Below are 18,556 nucleotides of genomic sequence, written 5' to 3' on the forward strand. Positions count from 1 at the left end.
CATATAACATGACTCTTAATGTAGGTTCACACATTTCTATGGGCAACACGGCCTCAGCACCATAGGCTAGCAGGAATGGGGTTTCGCCGGTTGAGTTCTTAGCCGTGGTGCGGATGGACCATAAGACGTTTGGCAGCTCATCGGCCCATAGACCCTTGGCTTCATCTAGTTTCTTCTTGATCCCCTCGGAGATAGGTCGTCCCACAGAGGCAAAGTAGCTGTGTATGCCGTGGTCTGCTAACCACTCCTTCAACTTAGGCGTCTCAAACTGAGGCCCATTATCAAAGACGATAGCTTGTGGTATTCCAAAGCGAGTCATGATATTTTTCCAAATAAACGCCCTCATATCACTTGTCCTTATGTTTTTGAGAGCCTCTGCTTCAACCCACTTGGTGAAGTAATCAACAGCTACTATCACATAGCGCCGGCCTCCAGGGGCCGCTGTATATGGCCCTAACAGGTTCATTCCCCACTTGTCAAACGGAATGGGACTCATGATAGGAGTGAGAGGGTGGGCCGACCTGTGGATGAGATGAGCAAACCGTTTGCACTTGTCACATTTTTGCACCATAGCCAGGGCGTCTTCTCTCAAAGTGGGCCAGTAACAACCAGTTCACAAGGCTTTCTCTGCCAAAGCTCGTCCTCCAATGTGGGAGCTACATAATCCCTGGTGCAAATCATCCAGAATTTCTTTCCCTTTCTCAGGAGTGACACACCGCAGGAGGGGTCTAGAGAATGACCTCTTGTATAAAACTCCATTCCACCATTCAAACCAAGAACTCTTCTTTTGTATTTTGGCGGCCAGACTTGAGTCGTCCGGAAGCGAACCGTCCATTTTGTAAGCAATGATAGGGTTCATCCAGGTTGACGACCGATCAAGAATAGCTACCATAGGAGCGCACAATTCCTGCTCAATACTTCGCTTATCTTTCACTTCCCAAAACACGTGACGCGGGGTATCACAAGAAGCCGAGCTAGCTAGTTTTGACAGGGCATCGGCCTGATTGTTCTCCGTTCTGGGAATCTGCTTAGCTTCAAAGCTCTTTAGATGTTCTATTTCTTGATGCACGGCTTGCATATATTTGATCATGTTAGGGTCTCTTGCCTCGTAGTCCCCATTCACTTGACTCACAATGAGCTGTGAGTCAAAAAAGGCAAGTATTTCTTGAGCTCCGGCAGCTTTGCACATTTTTATGCCGGCTAATAAAGCTTCATATTCTGCCTCGTTGTTGGATGTTTGGAAATTGAATCTCATGGCATACTCATACTTGTCTCCTTCAGGGGATTGACATATTATGCCGGCTCCACACCCGTTCTGGGTTGACGAGCCATCTACATAGACTGTCCAGCAAGTCGCCACATTCTTTTCAAAAGTTGGCCTCGTCATTTCTGCAATGAAACCGGCAAATGCTTGTCCCTTGATAGCTTTTCGAGGCTCATATGAGATATTAAATGCATTCAGCTCAATTGCCCATTTCAGCATTCGCCCAGCAGCGTCTAGCTTAGTAAGGGGTTGTTTCAAAGGTTGGTCTGTGTATACCACCAGTTTGTGTGCCAGAAAGTAAGGGAGCAGCTTCTTGCTGGCCATAAACAGCGCAAGTGCAAACTTCTCAATTGGAGAATATCTTAATTCGGCGTTTTGCAGGACATGGCTCACAAAATAGACGGGGAGTTGCACTCCCTCCCTTTCAGTTAGCAACACAGCACTCAAGGACCACTCAGAAATGGCCAAATACACATACAAAGTTTCCCCCTGAAGAGGACTGACAAGCCGAGGTAAGGTGTGGAGATGCTCTTTTAATCGGACGAAGGCAGTTTCTGCCGACTCAGTCCATTCAAATTTGCTCTTCTTCTTGATTGTGTCGAAGAAGTAATGACACTTGTCACCTGCCCTTGATAAGAACCGCCCCAGGGTCGCTAGACATCCCGTCAGGCGTTGGACTTCCTTGACTGATTTTGGCGACGTCATATCTATTACTGCTTGTACTTTATCAAGATTGGCCTCGATTCACCTTTCATCAATAAGGAATCCCAAGAACTTTCCAGCCGTTACCCCAAAACACACTTCTTTGGATTCAACCTCATCTGATATTTTCGGAGCGTCTCAAAAGTTTCTCTTAAGTCAGCCAAGTGTTCTTCACGTTGCTTACTTTTTACTATCATATCATCAATGTAAGCTTCAATGTTTCGCCCTAACTGACTAGAGAAGACAGTGTTGACTAGACTTTGAAATGTGGCTAGACCCCAGCGGCTAGACCTCCTGAGATGACGGCCACAATTTCTGGTGCAGTGTCGTTGTCATCACGTCGGTATGACGGTGACTTGCTTTTCTTGTAGTATTTTTTACCACTTCCCCCTGTGCTTGGGCTGAGATAGGATTTCAGAAACCCTTTAGCGGCTAATCCATCAAGAGCCCTTCGTAGGGACTTGCAACCTTTTGTTTCATGTCCCGCATCACGAACTTACAGTAAAGCGAGCTGTCCCGAGTTTCCACCTGCGACTTCATGGGGAACGGTCGATCAATCTCATACCTATCACTGACATCTAGCAGTATCGTATACAGGTCAGTGTTGTACTCGAACCTTTCTTTGTCATAGGGTCGTCCTCTCTTCTGTCCTTGGGAGCGGTCTGCCTGATATCCTTTCTTTTCAATGGCCCATGTCCCATTCGGACGGCTGGTCTTTTTGTCTGACTTATCCTTGCACTGAGGATGATCTGTGGCCTCCGTTCCCTTAGACTCTTTGGGGACGGAGCAGATTTCGGTGGCATGAATAAAGGACTCGGCCTCATCCAGAGCGTCGGCCATAGTTCTCACACTTTTCTTCACCAAATCGAACTTAAAGGACCCCTTCTTAAGTCCCCTAAAGAAATTATCAAACGCCACCCCGTCAGGTAGGTCTGGAATCTTTCCTGATTCCAAATTGAAACGTCGAACATAGCTTCGCAAAGATTCATCTTTTCCTTGCTGTATTCGACCCAAATGCATGCTCGTCTTTTTCTCTTCTTTGTAAGCCATAAATCTTGCTGAAAATAACATCTCCAATTCGACATATGTGTTGATCGTTCCCGCAGGCAACTTCTCGAACCATTTGGAGGCAACCCCTTTCAGAGTGGACGGGAAGTATTTGCACCAAGTTGCATCAGTAGTTCCCTGGACATACATATGATGCCGATAGGCCAAGAGGTGTACATCAGGATCAGACGTGCCATCATAGGCGTCAATAGCCGGTGGTTTTACTTTAGGCTCCTTGGGAGCATTCATGATATCAGCACAGAATGGGGTGGTGTAATCGAGGATGATGCCGACTACCCCTTGTTGAATATGGCATATTGGGTCCTACCTTCTATTCTGGGATGTTCTACGCCGCTCGCTGTCCGCGCGACTGACATGAGTCCTGGTGAGACGGCGCGAAGGAGCAGCGAGGGGTGAATCTTGCATGACAGGGGTGGAACCTGTATCTGACAACTCAGTTTCTTGGGGCCTATCTAGCTGAATGATCGGTACTCTTCTGGACGGTCCAGGTTCAGGCCGAGAAGTTGACAGGATCCGACGCGGAGCTATAGGCTGGAAAGAAGTTCTTGTTTTGTCAAAGCGTCTGTCAATGAAGTCATTTCGTGCTTGGTCTTGCCGCCAGACATTAGACCGAGTGAGTCCAATAAAGAAGGGAATTCCCGTCCCATGAGACTGAGAACGGATAATCTTGATCTCATCTTGGAGGGTGTCCATCTGTGCTTTGAATCCAGCCAGGATATCTTTGAGCTGCCCAGCAGACACCGGCAAATCTAGGTTCTCTTCCATAACTGTGTCGGCGTCAGCCCTCAAGTGACCACCTAGAGGAAACGAAGGTTGACCCGTCTCATCTTCCACTTGGACCTGCTCAGGTTGTGACTCAGGAGGAGGTTCAAGACGGCCGTCCTGCCCTACAGACTGGTTGCTTCTATCGTCCCTCCCTCGAGGAGGACGGTCACCATTCAATGCGGTCTCGTCGATTTCATTTCGATTGATGATCTTAACTATTTTGCTCTAACTTCTCTCTAAAAACACTTTCTCTCTCTATTAAATTCTTACTTAGGCATCGGAGGAATATTCATACGAGAATATTCTTGTTTTACAGGTTGTAAGAAGATTGTGCCAGCGCATACCTGATACCTTCGTGAAAAGGGTGACACGTCAGCACCAACAAAAGTTCCCACATCAAATATTATTATTATTATTATTATTATTTTATTATTATTATTATTTATTATTATATTTTAAATTTTATTTTAATTCTTATTAAATTTTAATTATTATTTTTATTATCGAGTACTCCCTTTGTTCCATAATGTTCCTCATGTTTACTATTCATATGGTCAAAGTTAAAATTTTTTGACCGTAATTAATAGTATGATTAAGAGTATAAATATCTACTTGTGGGATATCATTGGATTTGTTTGAATATAAATTTTCTAAATACCAATTTTTTATAATTCTTACTAATTTGAAATTAAAACTATTAACGGTCAAAGTAGTACATTGGAGACCGCATATAATGGAAAAGTGAGGAACATTATGGAACGGAGGGAGTATTTATTATTAATTAATAAAAATAAAAATTATTATTATTATTTATTACTTATTTTTTTTAATATTATTAAAATTATTGTTTATTATTATTATTATTATTATTATTTATTATTAATTGTTAATTACAGAGTATTAATTATAAAATTACTTATTATTAAAATTATTATTATTTATTATTACTCCATATTATTTATTATGTATTATTTATTATTATGTATTATGTATTATTATTATTAAACTATTATTATTATTATTATTATTATTGTTATTATTATTATTATTATTATTAAGTTTTAGTTAGTTCCAACAAGTTTAAATAAGTTCCAACCGATAAGTTCAGATAAGTTCAGGCCAAATAAGATGAATAGAATGCATCGTTAATGGTCATCGAGCTGCTCTAGTAATCCTAATTTCATTTTCAACTTGTTTTTGGGCCCGGACAATGCCATGGGTTACTAAATTAACAACATTTACCTATATATTTTCTATATTATTTTTATATTTTTGCAATAATAACATGAAACATGTAATAACTTTATTTGATATTTTCAACTTTTGTATGTATATGAAGATTACACATAGCGTCATGTATCACCTTTTTTATAGACACCTTTTTTATTTATTTTTTATTTATTTTATTTTTTATGCGAAGTATATTTAGATTTTTACAAAAGCAAATCAAAATTAACGTAGTACTCGTACGACTCGTACCTATTTGCAGAATCTTGATTTCTGTTGAATTGGGTGTTAAATTGGTTTTCAGAGAAGAGAGAGAGCAAGAGAATGGATGACATAGTGGTGCAGCGTGTGTTTGAAGAAGGAGGTCGGGATTATATTCAGCAACCGTCCACTTCTTCTTCCTCTTCTTCGATTCTTCAATCTCTCCCTCTTCATGTGGTACAGTTACCACTAATTCTCTTTATTTTCGCCTCATTTTTAAATTTCGTGATATTTTTTTATTTGATTGTTGATCACCCTTGCAACTGGTTCAATATTGATATTTTCAGGATAAATGGAATTGAAATGAAATGAATTGTTTTTCTTCCATGATTTCTCTCTTTTTATTTTTTTTGGTATTTTGAGGATTCTGGGTATTATTAATTTTAGGAAAATGATTTATGCTGCATTAAGGAATTGACGTTGTGATTTGGTTATGCATTCCTAAATCAATACGGATTTAGGAAGTGTACCAAATGTAGGGCTGCATATGTGATGATACTTCAGTTTAGGATGCAATGAATAGTTTTCCTTTGATAATTAATTACCCGTGGGTTATTTTTTCCAGGCATTTCAAATCCTTTGTAATTTTAGAATTCTAGGTATTGATGAAATGAACACTGTCCAATTATTTCCCGTGATTTATTTTCAGGGAACTTAGAATTATTTGTATTAATCTGCTTAATTTTCAATTTAGATGGTGATTAGTTGTGGGTTGTAACTTGTAACCTCTCTTACATTAATTTATTGGTTGTTCGTCTTGAAAAAATTGCAGTCTTTTGACCATGGATGTTATTTGCTGATAAAATCAATTCAAGAACTTCGAGGAAAGAGTAAAGGTCTGGTGACTGTGGGAATTGGAGGTCCGAATGGCTCGGGAAAAACTAGGTATGTTAATCTTCATCACTACGTTCATCATGGACATTGTTTTTCTCCCCCCATCTATAATGTTGTTTTTTGGAAATAAAATTTGAAGATTGTAAGCACTTTCGATTTAGATATTTTCATCACTATGCCTTGTGTACTCTTGGAGTCGTGACTACTACCATCGTCTCATGGAGAATATATCCTTGTTTGATTAAAAAAAGGTTAATTGATTAGGTTTTAGGGGGGCATAGGTTGATTGATTAGGTTTTAGGGGGGCATAGATTGATTGATTAAGGAGCTGTTGAATTATCTGAAAATCAGCTTTTTGACTTTTTCTAACTTAATAAAGTTATAATATGTTTCCGGCTACTGGATTATGAAGCTTGGCAGAAAAGGTGACATCTGTAATGGGATGTACTGTTATCTTGATGGAGAACTATCGGAAGGGAGCTGAAGAATCAAATGATTTGGATTCTATAGACTTTGAAGCATTAGTCAGTAATCTGGAGGTTTGCTTCTAGCTTATTGTTGTTTGCTAAGTGGAAGCTTGATTTTTGCATAGATACTTTATTTTTTGGGCAGTCATTAGGCTTTGCTTGACATAGAGTGTTCATTTGTCTCAAGTGGCATAATTTCAAGCTAAGCATGTAAATCCATGCTGAAATAAGCTTCTCTTTTTCAAATAGGATTTGATGAAAGGGAGAGATACTGCAGTACCAATATTTGATTTCCAAGAAAAACAGCGTGTTGGCTCAACAATTATAAAGGGGACCTCATCTGGAGTTGTGAGTTCTATTTATTTTTATATTTACTTTCCCATCTTGAAAAAGTCTTCTCCATCATTATGTGCCTTGTGATTGTAGGTGATTGTTGATGGTACCTATGCATTGCACGCTAAATTGCGGTCATTGCTGGACATTCGGGTTGCAGTGGTAAATTTGTCTTCTTTTCACCTTCATTCTTTGTTATTTCCCCTCCAAAAATTTATTCTAATTAAGACCCTGAGGGTTTTTTGTTTGTTTGTTGAGATTGCATCTTTTTTCCAATATTTTGTTACAACAGTTGTGTATAAAATTATATGCCCTTTAGCATCATACTGGGTCTTTGATGGACTTTAATTTTGAAGCAGGTTGGTGGTGTTCATTTTAGTCTTCTTTCCAAGGTTCGATATGATATCGGAGATTCTTGTTCCCTGGATAATCTCATTGATAGCATATTTCCATTGTTTAGAAAGCACATCGAGCCAGATCTTCATCATGCACAGGTAAATTCTTCCTCTGATATTTAGTATTTCTACATATATTTTTCATATAATCCTTATCATATGGAATGCTGTTTGCAGATCAGAATCAACAATAGTTTTGTTTCATCTTTTAGAGAGGCAATCTACAAGCTGAAATGTAAAACCAAGGTTTGTTTATTTGGGGTCATCTTTGTTAGCTTGTGTTATTATGTCAAATGCAATATGCTGTGAATATTTCCTGATTGAAGTTGTCAAATTGAGCTGTTTGTGGAAATATGAACATACTTTTGAAGCAGATTAAATATGTCTGTACCAAGGGTGGACTTATACTGTAGCATAGTGGATACCATTATTCCATGACGCTGTATTTGCCAAATTTTTTCCACGTTAGTAGTATAATAAGCCGTGTATCTCTATTATATAAGTGAAGAGGTGAGGTTATTTCAGCAAATCCACTTTTGGTGTCCCCCTTGGATTACTAAAATACCCTCCACACTTATAGAGTAGAGAATATAATGACAACCAACCAATGGGAAAAGCCCAAAGAAGCATTTTAATCAAGCTAGCCCCTTAAATAAATTCTTACCATTTTAATCAATCAGTTTACATGTGTTAGACTGTTAGCTCTATCTAACTTATATGTTTCTTATATTTGCACGCATCACATTTATACTATATATTTTTTACATGTTATTTCAGGTTTAAATGTAATGACACAAAATCTGTATCTTATATTCACACGCATCGCGTGCATATAAGACTAGTTACTAAAAGAGGAAACCTCTGAGATACATAAAATGTGTACTGCAAATGAATTTTCTGTTTCAGACATGCTCTGTTAATATTCTTGCCAATGTTTGGAGATCTATACGACAGGAAGACTAGCAATGCCTCTGGTAGTTTCCTGCATATATTTTCGTTCAATGCTTCCATAGTTTTCAAATTGTTAAGGGGAAAGATCGGTATCTCACATCTAAAGCAGATCAAATTCCAATTTATCCATTTTGGGAAAATTCTTCAGAAGTCGCCAAGGAGTCCTTGACTCCTTGAGTGGCCATTTGCCCTACTTAGAGTTTTTCTATTGAAATGTAGATTGCAACCAAACCCGGATTATGTATATGTGGGTGACCTCGTGACTTGAATGTCTGTGCATTTGTAGAAACCAGAATGTAAGAGAAAGCTACGAATCATTTGGATTCTTGATCAAAAAAGAAAATTTTACCATCAAGATAGCTCATTACTTTTAGATTCTTGATCAAAAAAGAAAATTTTACCATCAAGATAGCTCATTACTTTTAGATTCTTGATCCAGAAAGCATGGATGGGCTTACTGATTTTCCAAGTGTAGGAAGAATAATACTTGTCTCAAAAAATATTAGAGCAGAAATCAACGAGGTATTCAATGTTGTTCGTAATAATTTAAAGTAAGCATCTTGATACAATGTTACATAAGAGGCTGAGTTTAAGCCACTTATTTGTTTACTTTAAATTTTTTATGCATCTGTGGTTGAGTTAAAACAGTAGCTTCTTATGATGTATGGATTAATCATTAATCAAGAGATGCAACTTTATGGTGTATGCTACGTCAATGATGCAATCTTATTGTCAACTGGGACAAGGGAAGACACCAATCTGGAGATAGATTTTGGAGACATCTTAGTGAAAAGTGTATCTGGATCATTGGATGGAAAGAACAAAAAACAGAGTACTCAAAATGCAAGTATAGTTACAGACTTACAGTTGATAACAAATTGAACGCATATGTTTATTTTCTTTAAGAGATGAAAGAATGCTTCTGTAGGTCAGTCATGCATAGCAGTGGAGAGATAGATGGATGCTATACACATTGTGGAAAACATTAGGTGAGGGAAAAGGAGCGCCATAAATTTTGTTAATAGAAATTCTTACTGGTGACTAACACCAGATTTGTTCTATGGTGCTTTATATGCGGTAGAAGTTAGGTATTGGGAAGGAGAACCGGAAAAGAAGTATGGCTCTGTAGTATTTGTATTGCTGCTAGGGGATATAGAATTAGGAATGAAGTAATATCCAACACTATTCCAGTTACTGCCTCTGCAGCACTGCTAAAGGCGATATGCAGAGGTTTGATTTTGATGATTTTTCAACATATTAAGATGAGACAGTAGGCGAGACAGTTGAACGCTGCAAGATGGAGACAAGTCGATAGTGAGAAAAAAGAAAGAAAAGATGGAAGAGAGGAAGTTCAAGGCCTAAGAAGAGTAGCAGGGAAATGCCATTCTGGAACTGGCTTGTCGTCAGCTCACTGATTTATTTTGGCACCACAGTATAGGTTTTTAGGTGTGGACTAAGGGTGTGGAAGCAACGATTACTGGGTCATTTAATGCCTTTTTCACGAGCCAGCGTCGTCGGAAGACACATGGCAATAGTCTTTGCATGGTAGATTCTGCGTAATTTTTGTGTTTTAGTTGGAAAAACATTATGCTTTGCTTGGCAATTGCGGGGTTATATACTTGGTTTGTTACATAGGTTTGGACTTGAAGTGGAGAAAAGGCTACTTGGTGAATGTTCAATAATATTAAAGGCTGGAACTTGCTGGAGCACCTCGTGAGGGCTGGTTCTATGGCTTCACTGTCACTAGTCAACGTTCAAACTACACGCGGATTGTTTTGAAGAGATCCTTTTCTTGTATCTATAACTTGGTTTCTGTGTATCATAAATCTTGTTCAAGATAGTATTTCCTTTTGATATCATGTGGTACTTCATTATTTGCATGTTAATACCTTTTTCTTCTTACTTTGATTTTTTGTTTTTTCCCCTTTTATTATGTGGTACTTCTGTTTTTGTTAAGAAGATGAGCTTAATGTTGACTTACATTTTATATTCCTAACCTCATGCATTTATTGGGGGTAACTGACAGCATACATAAAAGTGTAAATATGATGCTCAGTATTATTTGCACCGAGCCTACATGATGATATTTTTTTTTATATTTGTGCCTCTTTTACAGTCACCCAATGCACATTCTGATTACACGCTGAGCGGACAGGAGGTGCAAACAGATAAGTAAGTATAGATGGGATTTTATTAGTTGTTGTGTTATTTATAATTTGTAAGATATTAATAAAGCGCAAACATCTCAGATTTGTGTGTTTCAATATGGAGGTCCATTCCCATCTAAGTTCTTGTTTCTAAGGTTCTCTACTTCATTCTTCTTCTTCTACCTCCATTCCTCTTCTTCCTTTACCTCCATTAACTCTCCGAATTCCTTTGGTAGTTCACACTTCACATAACAATGGCGATTTGTGGAAAACTTACTAATGTTGTTTCTCTCTCCCACCGTACAACTAAACACTAGAAAATCCAATCTCTTAATTATCTCTCCAAATCTCTTTCTCTTTCCATTACACCCCATCATAATCATCAATAAATTACCCTAAACCCTAATTTAAGAATTAATACCTCTTTTAAATCAACACGTGCAACTCCTACACTAACCAGTCCTATACATAACACTCAATTTTTTTTGCTGTTGTTCTTCATCCTCTACCAACAATTGGGGAAAAATTGACAGAAGATTTTCTTTGTTTCTATTTCGAACAATTGTCAAAATTTTGTACGAAAGTGTTTGCAGTAACAATGTCAATGCGAAAGACGTGTTCGGTGTGGTTATTTCCCTTATTGTTGGTGCAATTGCGCTTGCTCTTTTTCTGGGTTGCCATTTGCTAAGATTGCCGTTCGATTGGTTAATTCTCTGGTAATTCTAAAAATGCTCAAAATTTAACAGAGGAAGAAAAGTACTCAGTTATTCTGGTACGTTTATTTAAAAACAGTCGAACCGCAGATCTGTTTTAATTTCATAGCCAGTTGGGCAACCAATCGTCTCTTTGTAGGATGTGTAACTTCCATATCTATTTCTTCCTTTATTGATGATAGAATATCCCTCCTCACTTTTAGAGAGTAAAAAGCTGTGCAAGCATTAAAATAATAATTGTAATGTGAAAAAAAAGGCATGAAGAATGTTTTTAATGGAGGTAAAAGAAGAAGAGGAATGTGGAGGTGGAAGAAGAAAAATGGAGGTAGAGAAAAGAAAGAAAGGTCGTGGAGAAAAAAGAAGGTGAAAGAATATGTGGGCCCAACTAACGGTATTTGGACGGGTGTTAAAATCCATTAAAAAAAAAAGTTCTTTTAAGGTGGTTAAATAAAAAAAATAAACTAAGGTGTTACTAAAAAAGTGGTTTTTTAAGGTGTTAAAAGTTTAAAAATCCCCTGAATTACGTAAATGTAAGTAAAAGTGGTGACGGGGTTGGAATTTTTATACTACAGTAAGCTTTTAAACAGGCCTTGAAATATTTAAGACTTACAGTCATATATGTGACTATCTAGTGAACAGAACATAAAAAGTGATTTTATCGTATCAAGTTATCATTGTTGGATCGGATTGTGGGACCGTAGAATGGTAAAATCGTAATACGATTCTAACACTTCAAATTTTTATTTTTGTAGAACCTTAAGATCTTACATTTGGAATTGAAATAACTGTGTATTTTCGAACCACCGAATAGTAGGATTCTAAGATTGGAAGATTGGAATCGCAATTTTAAGTTTTAACGACCATGAGGGTTATGAGATGACTGACATGAGAAATTCTGTCTTTGGTCTCTTTCCTGGATTTCAGATTGAAAGTGGATGAAAAAGTAAAGAAAATGATGATAATGGAGAAGAAACTACTAATTTACTTCCTCTTGGCACTTTGGTCTTGTTTTCTTCTTTGTCCTTCCTCTCCAAATCTCTTCTCAGTCTTATGTTCTCTCTTGTCTATTTCTTTCTTGCCTTCCCAATCCCATTTGTCCTTTTGTCCCGTCCTTTTGTTTTTTTCACTCCCTTTCTTGTTCTTACACCCCTACCTAGCTTTGTCATTTTTTTGCCATCTTTTGTCGCTGATGGCTGATAGAAGTGTCTGTGTTTTTCAACCTCTTTAACAATCCTTTAAAAATTATAATGATGAATTGGTAATTCCCTTTATCATCTCTGCCTAATAGACTATCTTTACTTTCATCCCCTGTGCTTTGTTTCTTTATTTATCTATCTTTCCTAATGGTATGCACTTAATAATTCCTTTGATACATTTCTGTCACTTATCTTCAAAACAATATTGATCAGAAGGTGTTTCTTATGTTATGGTGTTTGAGTGTGTCAAGTTTGTTCCAACATTGTGTTTCAAAGAGGTATAACCACCTTCATACTTGCTTGTTCCACTTCATGCTTTGTAACATAGTTGAACACTATATACTAAGGTCCAAATGACTGTGCCTCAAACCTTAGGGTATCTTGAAATGTAAAGCTGAACATGATAAATTGTTTGAAATGTGACAGTACCAGGATCAATTTAAAGTTCTAGGTGTGTTTTCAGCACATACTACTTAAAGTACCTGACTCACACTACACACATAACCTTGATTTGCTCTAGTCAATCTCTGACTGCGTGTTGCTTGGTCCTGTCCAGACTTTGTGACATAAATGATACTAAGATCAAAGTGACTATGCCTAAAATCTTGAGGCTTAGACTACCTTTAAATGCAAAGCTGATGACGAGAATCCGTTTGGAATTGTGACAATATCGTGGGTCAATTTAAAAGTCCTTATGTATCTGTATTTTATATACCATGACCTAAAATACCCGAGTCACAGTATACATATACCTTGATTTTCTTTAGTCAATTAGTGACTGGGTTGTTTTCTTTTAGTTTTATTGAGATGTACCTTCGACCCCCTTCAGCAAATGAAGAAGCTCGTATAAATGATTGGATCAAAGTGCGTCAATCTGGAATCCGTTATTATCTTTCACTTGGTGATCAGAGAATTGTTGACAAACATTTTATCATCCGCCCTAAGGCAGAATTTGAGGTAAAATTGTCTCTCGTACTGGTGGTCTTATCAAGTATAGAATTTCATAATCCATGAGCAACCTGAGATTTATTTAAATGCGTATTTGAATTATTTTTGTAAAATGTAAGGTCTAAAACTTCTGTAACCATAAATAAAAAACCTCAGATTTTGTATTATTGCTTTTCCTTTGAAGGTCTGCATTTTCCATGTTTCCTTGTTATTTCAGTTCTATTAACTTCAGGTGTACACTGTATGGTTATACTCCATGTTTCCAATTTTTGACATGGAATTTGATATGATTTTAAGATGGTCAATGTTTTGGCCAATATCTAGAATATTGAAAACAACTGCCATGTATGACTTGATGTGTTAGTCTGTCTTGTATTGAGACTATTCAGTTAAAGAATGTGGAGGATTCCATAGTGTGGAATGGTTGTATTTTTAGGGGTGTTGCTGCGAATCCTGATTTACTATGGGATATTGTCACTTGGTTGGTGCATTTATCACCTAAAGTGGCACTCGCTTCCCACATTATTCAGTAGGAGAGATGAAATTGAATTGGGCTAATCAGAAAGAGGACAAGGTGTCCTCAAACTCTATTAAAATTACATATTTATCCCAATTCCTCTGTATATTGCCTAGAGCACAATTTTCGGTAAGCCCCAATTGCCTTAACCCTTATCCCACAAAGAAGCTAGCACATTTTATCCCCAGAAAAAATCACACGGAATAGTAACAATTTTAAAATTTCGACTTTTTCTTACCAAATACACCAGAAGGTTGCCATTATTGCATTTCGCCAAAGCAACTTCTTCTCCTTTGCCCTACCAAAACCCACAAAAACGAATATGTAACAGCTCCTGAATGTTCAAAGAGCACACCCAAGTCTCCTTTTATACACCGTAAAGAGTCTTCTACAAAGATAGCTAGCGATTTCACAGTGTAGGAAAACATTGAGCAACACTCATGTTTGGCAAAGCAAGCATATATCTGGTGATCATTCTACGCTTATTAAGCATATTGTTTGTGTTGATCATTCCCAAAGCTAATGTCCAATCAATAGCTTTTGCTTTAAGTGGGACCTTCACTTTCTAGATGAAATTTGCTAGTGGAAATGCAGGATAATTAGGATGAAATTTGCTAGTGGAAATGCAGGATAATTAGGATGAAATTTGCTAGTGGAAATGACTTACAAGAAAAAGCACCTGAGAAACCTCCTAACCACACCCTAGAATCATCCATGCCCGTTAAACGATTAGGCATGAGTCACACAGTTTAAGTACCTGACTCACCTTTCAGCAATCGGTCCACAAGCGTGTGAGTTTTGCTCGTAGAAATTTTATTATAATGCGTCATGCTTAAAGTTTCTTATATTTATCCTTTCTTATGCGAAAGCAGGTTGGGAAGATGACACTTGGTGGTTTGCTTCAACTAGGTTATAACGTTGTTGTCAGTTACAAAAGGGTATCATTGACTTTCAACTTTGAAGAAGTTACACTGGCTTTTGAAACAATTGACTCTCTTGGTGAGACATTTATGGTGGTGAGGGGTAGTAATCGAAAGGTAAGCAAATGACTTCCAGTTTAGATCTTTATAATATGTATATTTTTTATTTTTCTAGTTATATTTCTTGATCATTACCCGGCCTTCAGATGCCTCCTTGGACATGCTTGATAGTCTATGGCCATATCCAACTCTACCCTTCATGAAAACTTGTCCACATATTATGAAGAACTTTTTTGAAGACAATACTTTTGCATAGATAATCAGATTAGAGTTTTCTCATCTCAGTAAAATTATAAACCATGTATAGATAAGATATTAAAGGACTCACCTACAGAAGCGTTTAAAATACCATTTTTTTAATCATGTGTTATGCATTGATTTTTAAAATATCAATAAAACATGCTCTCGAAAAGGATTTTCGGCTATCTTTCATTCCTTTGCTTGTGGGCAAGACTACTGTGAAAATTTTCCTTCTATGACGTTAATTAACCATTGTTTATGTCCATTTGCTCTGATATATGTGCATATACCTAGGTTATTGCATATATGGCATGAGATTTTTGTGTATCAAACTGAAGATAGCTGGATAAATAGGAACAAGAAGATACCTAATCAATCTTGCTTGATTTTCTATTTTAGACCGTTGGGGCTGAATCGTTGAGAATGGGTGTTTTTGGACCTTGGATAACAAAATCATATTTAGAGCTAATCCTTGAGCAAAATGGTTAGCATCTTATTATTTATATTTTCTTGGATTTAAATTTCCACGTGTGTTATATTTGTTTTATTGTAAATTTAACTTACAGGAGTGCCACGCCTTAATACACCACCACCCTTAGGTAGTACCTCAACAGCACTTAATCAGGAAAGGGTCATTTCTGCACCACAGCCTATTCGCATAACTCCAGACTTTGTTAGTCAGCTTGAAGATCTGTCTCAACCGTGGACTCGGTCACCAACCAAGTCTAAGATGGAACCTGTCTTAGCAACATGGCATTTCATCTCAACAGTTCCATTAGGTGCTGATGCTTCTGCTTTAGGTTTGTTATCTCTATCTTGAAACAAATGTCTAAACGGATTTTTCTTCAATTGGTTGTACTAGCTTATCTCTATTATATGTCTATAGCTCATCTGTATTATGTGTCTATTGCTCTCTCATGAAGCGACTGCAGATCTCTCTTCTTTCAGGGACAATATGCAGCTTGCTCCAATGCCCGATTCATATGACTTTGATCGAGGATTGCTACTTGCTGTTCAAGCTATACAGGTAAGAACTGAGAGAAAGATTTTTCTGCTTGTTCGTGAAAAGTTAATTACATTTTGACTCAAACAAGTAATGGTTCCCTCCTCTGTTGTGTGATTTCAGGCTTTGCTAGAGAGTAAAGGTCTTCCAATCTTAGTGGGAATTGGTAATATATATAATCTCTACCTCTTCCTTTTACCCTGTCGCTAATTATCTTTCCTCTCTATATCTGTCCTTTATCATGCTCTATTTTCACCTAAAATACCTTTACTTTTCATGCTCCTTCACTTTTAACAATTGAAGTGTGGCTCCTGTGATAGTATGGCCACGCCCCATAACTGCAAATTGTCTTTGAAAATTCAACCCAGTACTTTAAAGCAGCGTTTAAATTCCAGAGTTACCATGCTTAGAGAACTTAATGCAAGGAAGAGTTTGTTCTTTTAGGATAGTTGAAAGTTTACAGATAAGTGCATAATCCATACATATTTCCAGCTTTTGGAACTCTCACTAATAGAAAAATGGGTATCTTTGTTGTATTTAAAACTTTGTCAGTGGCAGATCTAGACAAATAGAAAATAATTCTATTAGGGCCATTGTGAAAAAAGCTCAGTGAATACAAAATGATTATGTCTAGGAAGAAAGGTGATTCTCGATCAAATTATTTTTAAGGCATGCAACCTGAAATTATATACTTGCATTATTTAGGAGTAAAAGAACTTGGTGTTATATCTTCAAATTCTTCCTTTTGTTTTCTAGGTCCACCCCTACTTTCCATGCCGTCTGTTTTGGCTATGAGATATAATTAATAATGAGAAGGAAACTTGAAAAACTCGAAGCCACTAACATATGATTAGATTTTAGTATTAGTGAATCAACTCCTAGTGGTCAATATTGTTTGTTAGGAGAATTCGAAAGGGAGAAGTTAAAATGGAAAAAGATGGGATTGAAGAAAGAAGTAGGTCCTTATGGCATCCTTATCGGGATTTGGAGATGTTTCGGAAAGAGAGGAATTGATTTATTGACAAATTTCTTGACATGATTTGGAGAAGTAACAAGATGCCATCGGAGTGGAGGAAAAGTACGCGAATCCCTTTGTTTAAGAATAAATGAGACTATCAAGATTGTATCTTGAGAGATTAAACTAATTAGTCATACTATGAAACCTTTGGAGTGAGCGATTGAACAATGGTTAACGAGAAGTGTGAAGATTTCGGGGAACCAATTAGGCTTTAGGAAGATTAACTGCGGAGGGTATTCATATTATGAGACAACTAATGGAGAACTAGCGGGATAAGAATAAATATTTACGTCTAGTTTTCATTGATTTAGAGATGACCTATGATGAGATATTGAGTGAAGTACTTTGATGGGTTTTAAAAGGAAAGGAATTTCGCAAAAATATGTGGACATCATTAAAAACGTGTATAAGGGAACTAGCACGAGTGTGCAGACGAGTGTTGAAAAGACATAGGAGTTCCCCATCACGATTGAAGTACATCAAGGTTCTGCACTTTACTTCGTATCTCTTATTCACATTTAAAGACGAAATGAGGAGTTCAAACGTATACCATAGTGCATGTTGTTTGGAGATGATATTGTGTTAGTCGATGAAACTAAAGAAGGTGTGAAAAATAAGGTGGAGTTATGGGAGAGGAATCTCATTGGTATAAGTTAAGCAAAAGTAAGACAAAATATTTGGAGTGTAAGTGTAACGGTGATAGAAGTAGGGAGGTAGGGATGATCACCTAGGATGGGAGGATTGTCCAAGGTTCAATTTTCTTCAACTATTTAGGATCTATTATCCGAAAGGATATGGAGTTGGATTGAGATGTTGCCCACAGAATTCAATCAGGTTGGTTGAAGTGGAAGTGTGCTACAGGATTTCAATGCGACCTTGGTATGCTCCATAAATTGAAGGGAAAAATTCTACCACTGTGGTACGGAATATTGGGTTGCAAAATAATGTCACATTCAGAAGATGGTTGTGGTGGATATGCGTATGTTGCATTGGATCTATGAAATGAGGTAATTAGGAAGAAAATAGGGGTTACACCGATTGGGAACAAGATGAGGGAAAATCGACTAAGGTGGTTTGTCCATCTAAGACGGAGACCAAATGATGTGCCGGTTAGAAAGTTTGACAAGTGGCTAATTGATGGAATTGTGAGGGGTAAGAGAAGAGACCAAAACAAACTTGGAAGAGGGTGATTGAGAGTGTAATGACTTTGTTGGGGATTGGGATAATATGACGTTAGATAAGACGAAGTGGAGGGAGATAATGTTGAAAAGTTCTAGAGTATGACAAATTAGACCTTCACCGGTGTCGATTACTGTTTCTCTTTCCCGATAAACTTCTCTCCCTTGGCATTGATTTTACTATTTTTTTATTTTAACTATTTTTTTTGTGCTTTAAACTGACGTTTTCATGTTCCCTATTTTCACCTCCACTTTCTAAATTTTGCGTGTTTACACCTTTTAATTTTCCTGCTTCGGCGGATTCTATGATGGTTCATGTTAACGGACTGCAAATCATTTTGGGACTAAG

The 18,556-nt window shown here is 37.2% G+C and overlaps 3 protein-coding genes across 13 annotated transcripts in view; 1 reads left to right on the forward strand and 2 right to left on the reverse strand.

Annotated features, from left to right (window-relative positions):
- Positions 1-613: 613 nt before the first annotated feature.
- LOC110791224 (uncharacterized) lies at positions 614-1,969 on the reverse strand. The gene has a single exon (XM_021995974.2). It carries the CDS (start codon positions 1,967-1,969, stop codon positions 614-616), a length of 1,356 nt encoding a protein of 451 aa, XP_021851666.2.
- A 429-nt stretch (positions 1,970-2,398) lies between these two features.
- LOC130469977 (uncharacterized) lies at positions 2,399-3,262 on the reverse strand. The gene has a single exon (XM_056839527.1). The coding sequence runs from the start codon at positions 3,260-3,262 to the stop codon at positions 2,399-2,401; it is 864 nt and encodes a 287-aa protein (XP_056695505.1).
- Positions 3,263-5,238: 1,976 nt separating this feature from the next.
- The window catches only part of LOC110791221 (uncharacterized), a 52,570-nt gene continuing 39,252 nt past the window's right edge, over positions 5,239-18,556 (forward strand). For 4 of the 11 annotated variants that reach the window (XR_008930904.1, XR_008930905.1, XM_056840681.1 and 1 more), the window contains exons 1-14: positions 5,245-5,464; positions 6,060-6,172; positions 6,534-6,660; positions 6,838-6,936; positions 7,015-7,083; positions 7,278-7,415; positions 7,494-7,562; positions 10,384-10,439; positions 13,121-13,280; positions 14,661-14,825; positions 15,408-15,492; positions 15,575-15,808; positions 15,941-16,035; positions 16,135-16,177. Coding sequence is in view for 7 of the 11 variants with exons in the window: in XM_056840681.1 (XP_056696659.1) it covers positions 5,351-5,464; positions 6,060-6,172; positions 6,534-6,660; positions 6,838-6,936; positions 7,015-7,083; positions 7,278-7,415; positions 7,494-7,562; positions 10,384-10,439; positions 13,121-13,280; positions 14,661-14,825; positions 15,408-15,492; positions 15,575-15,808; positions 15,941-16,035; positions 16,135-16,177 (1,567 nt within the window). In the remaining 4 variants the exon portion in view is untranslated. Of the gene's footprint in view, positions 5,465-6,059; positions 6,173-6,533; positions 6,661-6,837; positions 6,937-7,014; positions 7,084-7,277; positions 7,416-7,493; positions 7,563-10,383; positions 10,440-13,120; positions 13,281-14,660; positions 14,826-15,407; positions 15,493-15,574; positions 15,809-15,940; positions 16,036-16,134; positions 16,178-18,556 lie in introns of all 11 variants that reach the window. The other 7 variants (XR_008930906.1, XM_056840684.1, XR_008930903.1 and 4 more) reach the window with 5 other exon arrangements.

This window comes from Spinacia oleracea, chromosome 3 (assembly GCF_020520425.1).
Source record: "Spinacia oleracea cultivar Varoflay chromosome 3, BTI_SOV_V1, whole genome shotgun sequence".
NCBI classification, from domain to species: domain Eukaryota; kingdom Viridiplantae; phylum Streptophyta; class Magnoliopsida; order Caryophyllales; family Amaranthaceae; genus Spinacia; species Spinacia oleracea.

Bases quoted from the DNA above. Each gene is read 5' to 3' on its own strand.
- LOC110791224 (XM_021995974.2), bottom strand. From the start codon at position 1,969: ATGACGTCGCCAAAATCAGTCAAGGAAGTCCAACGCCTGACGGGATGT.
- LOC130469977 (XM_056839527.1), bottom strand. From the start codon at position 3,262: ATGAATGCTCCCAAGGAGCCTAAAGTAAAACCACCGGCTATTGACGCC.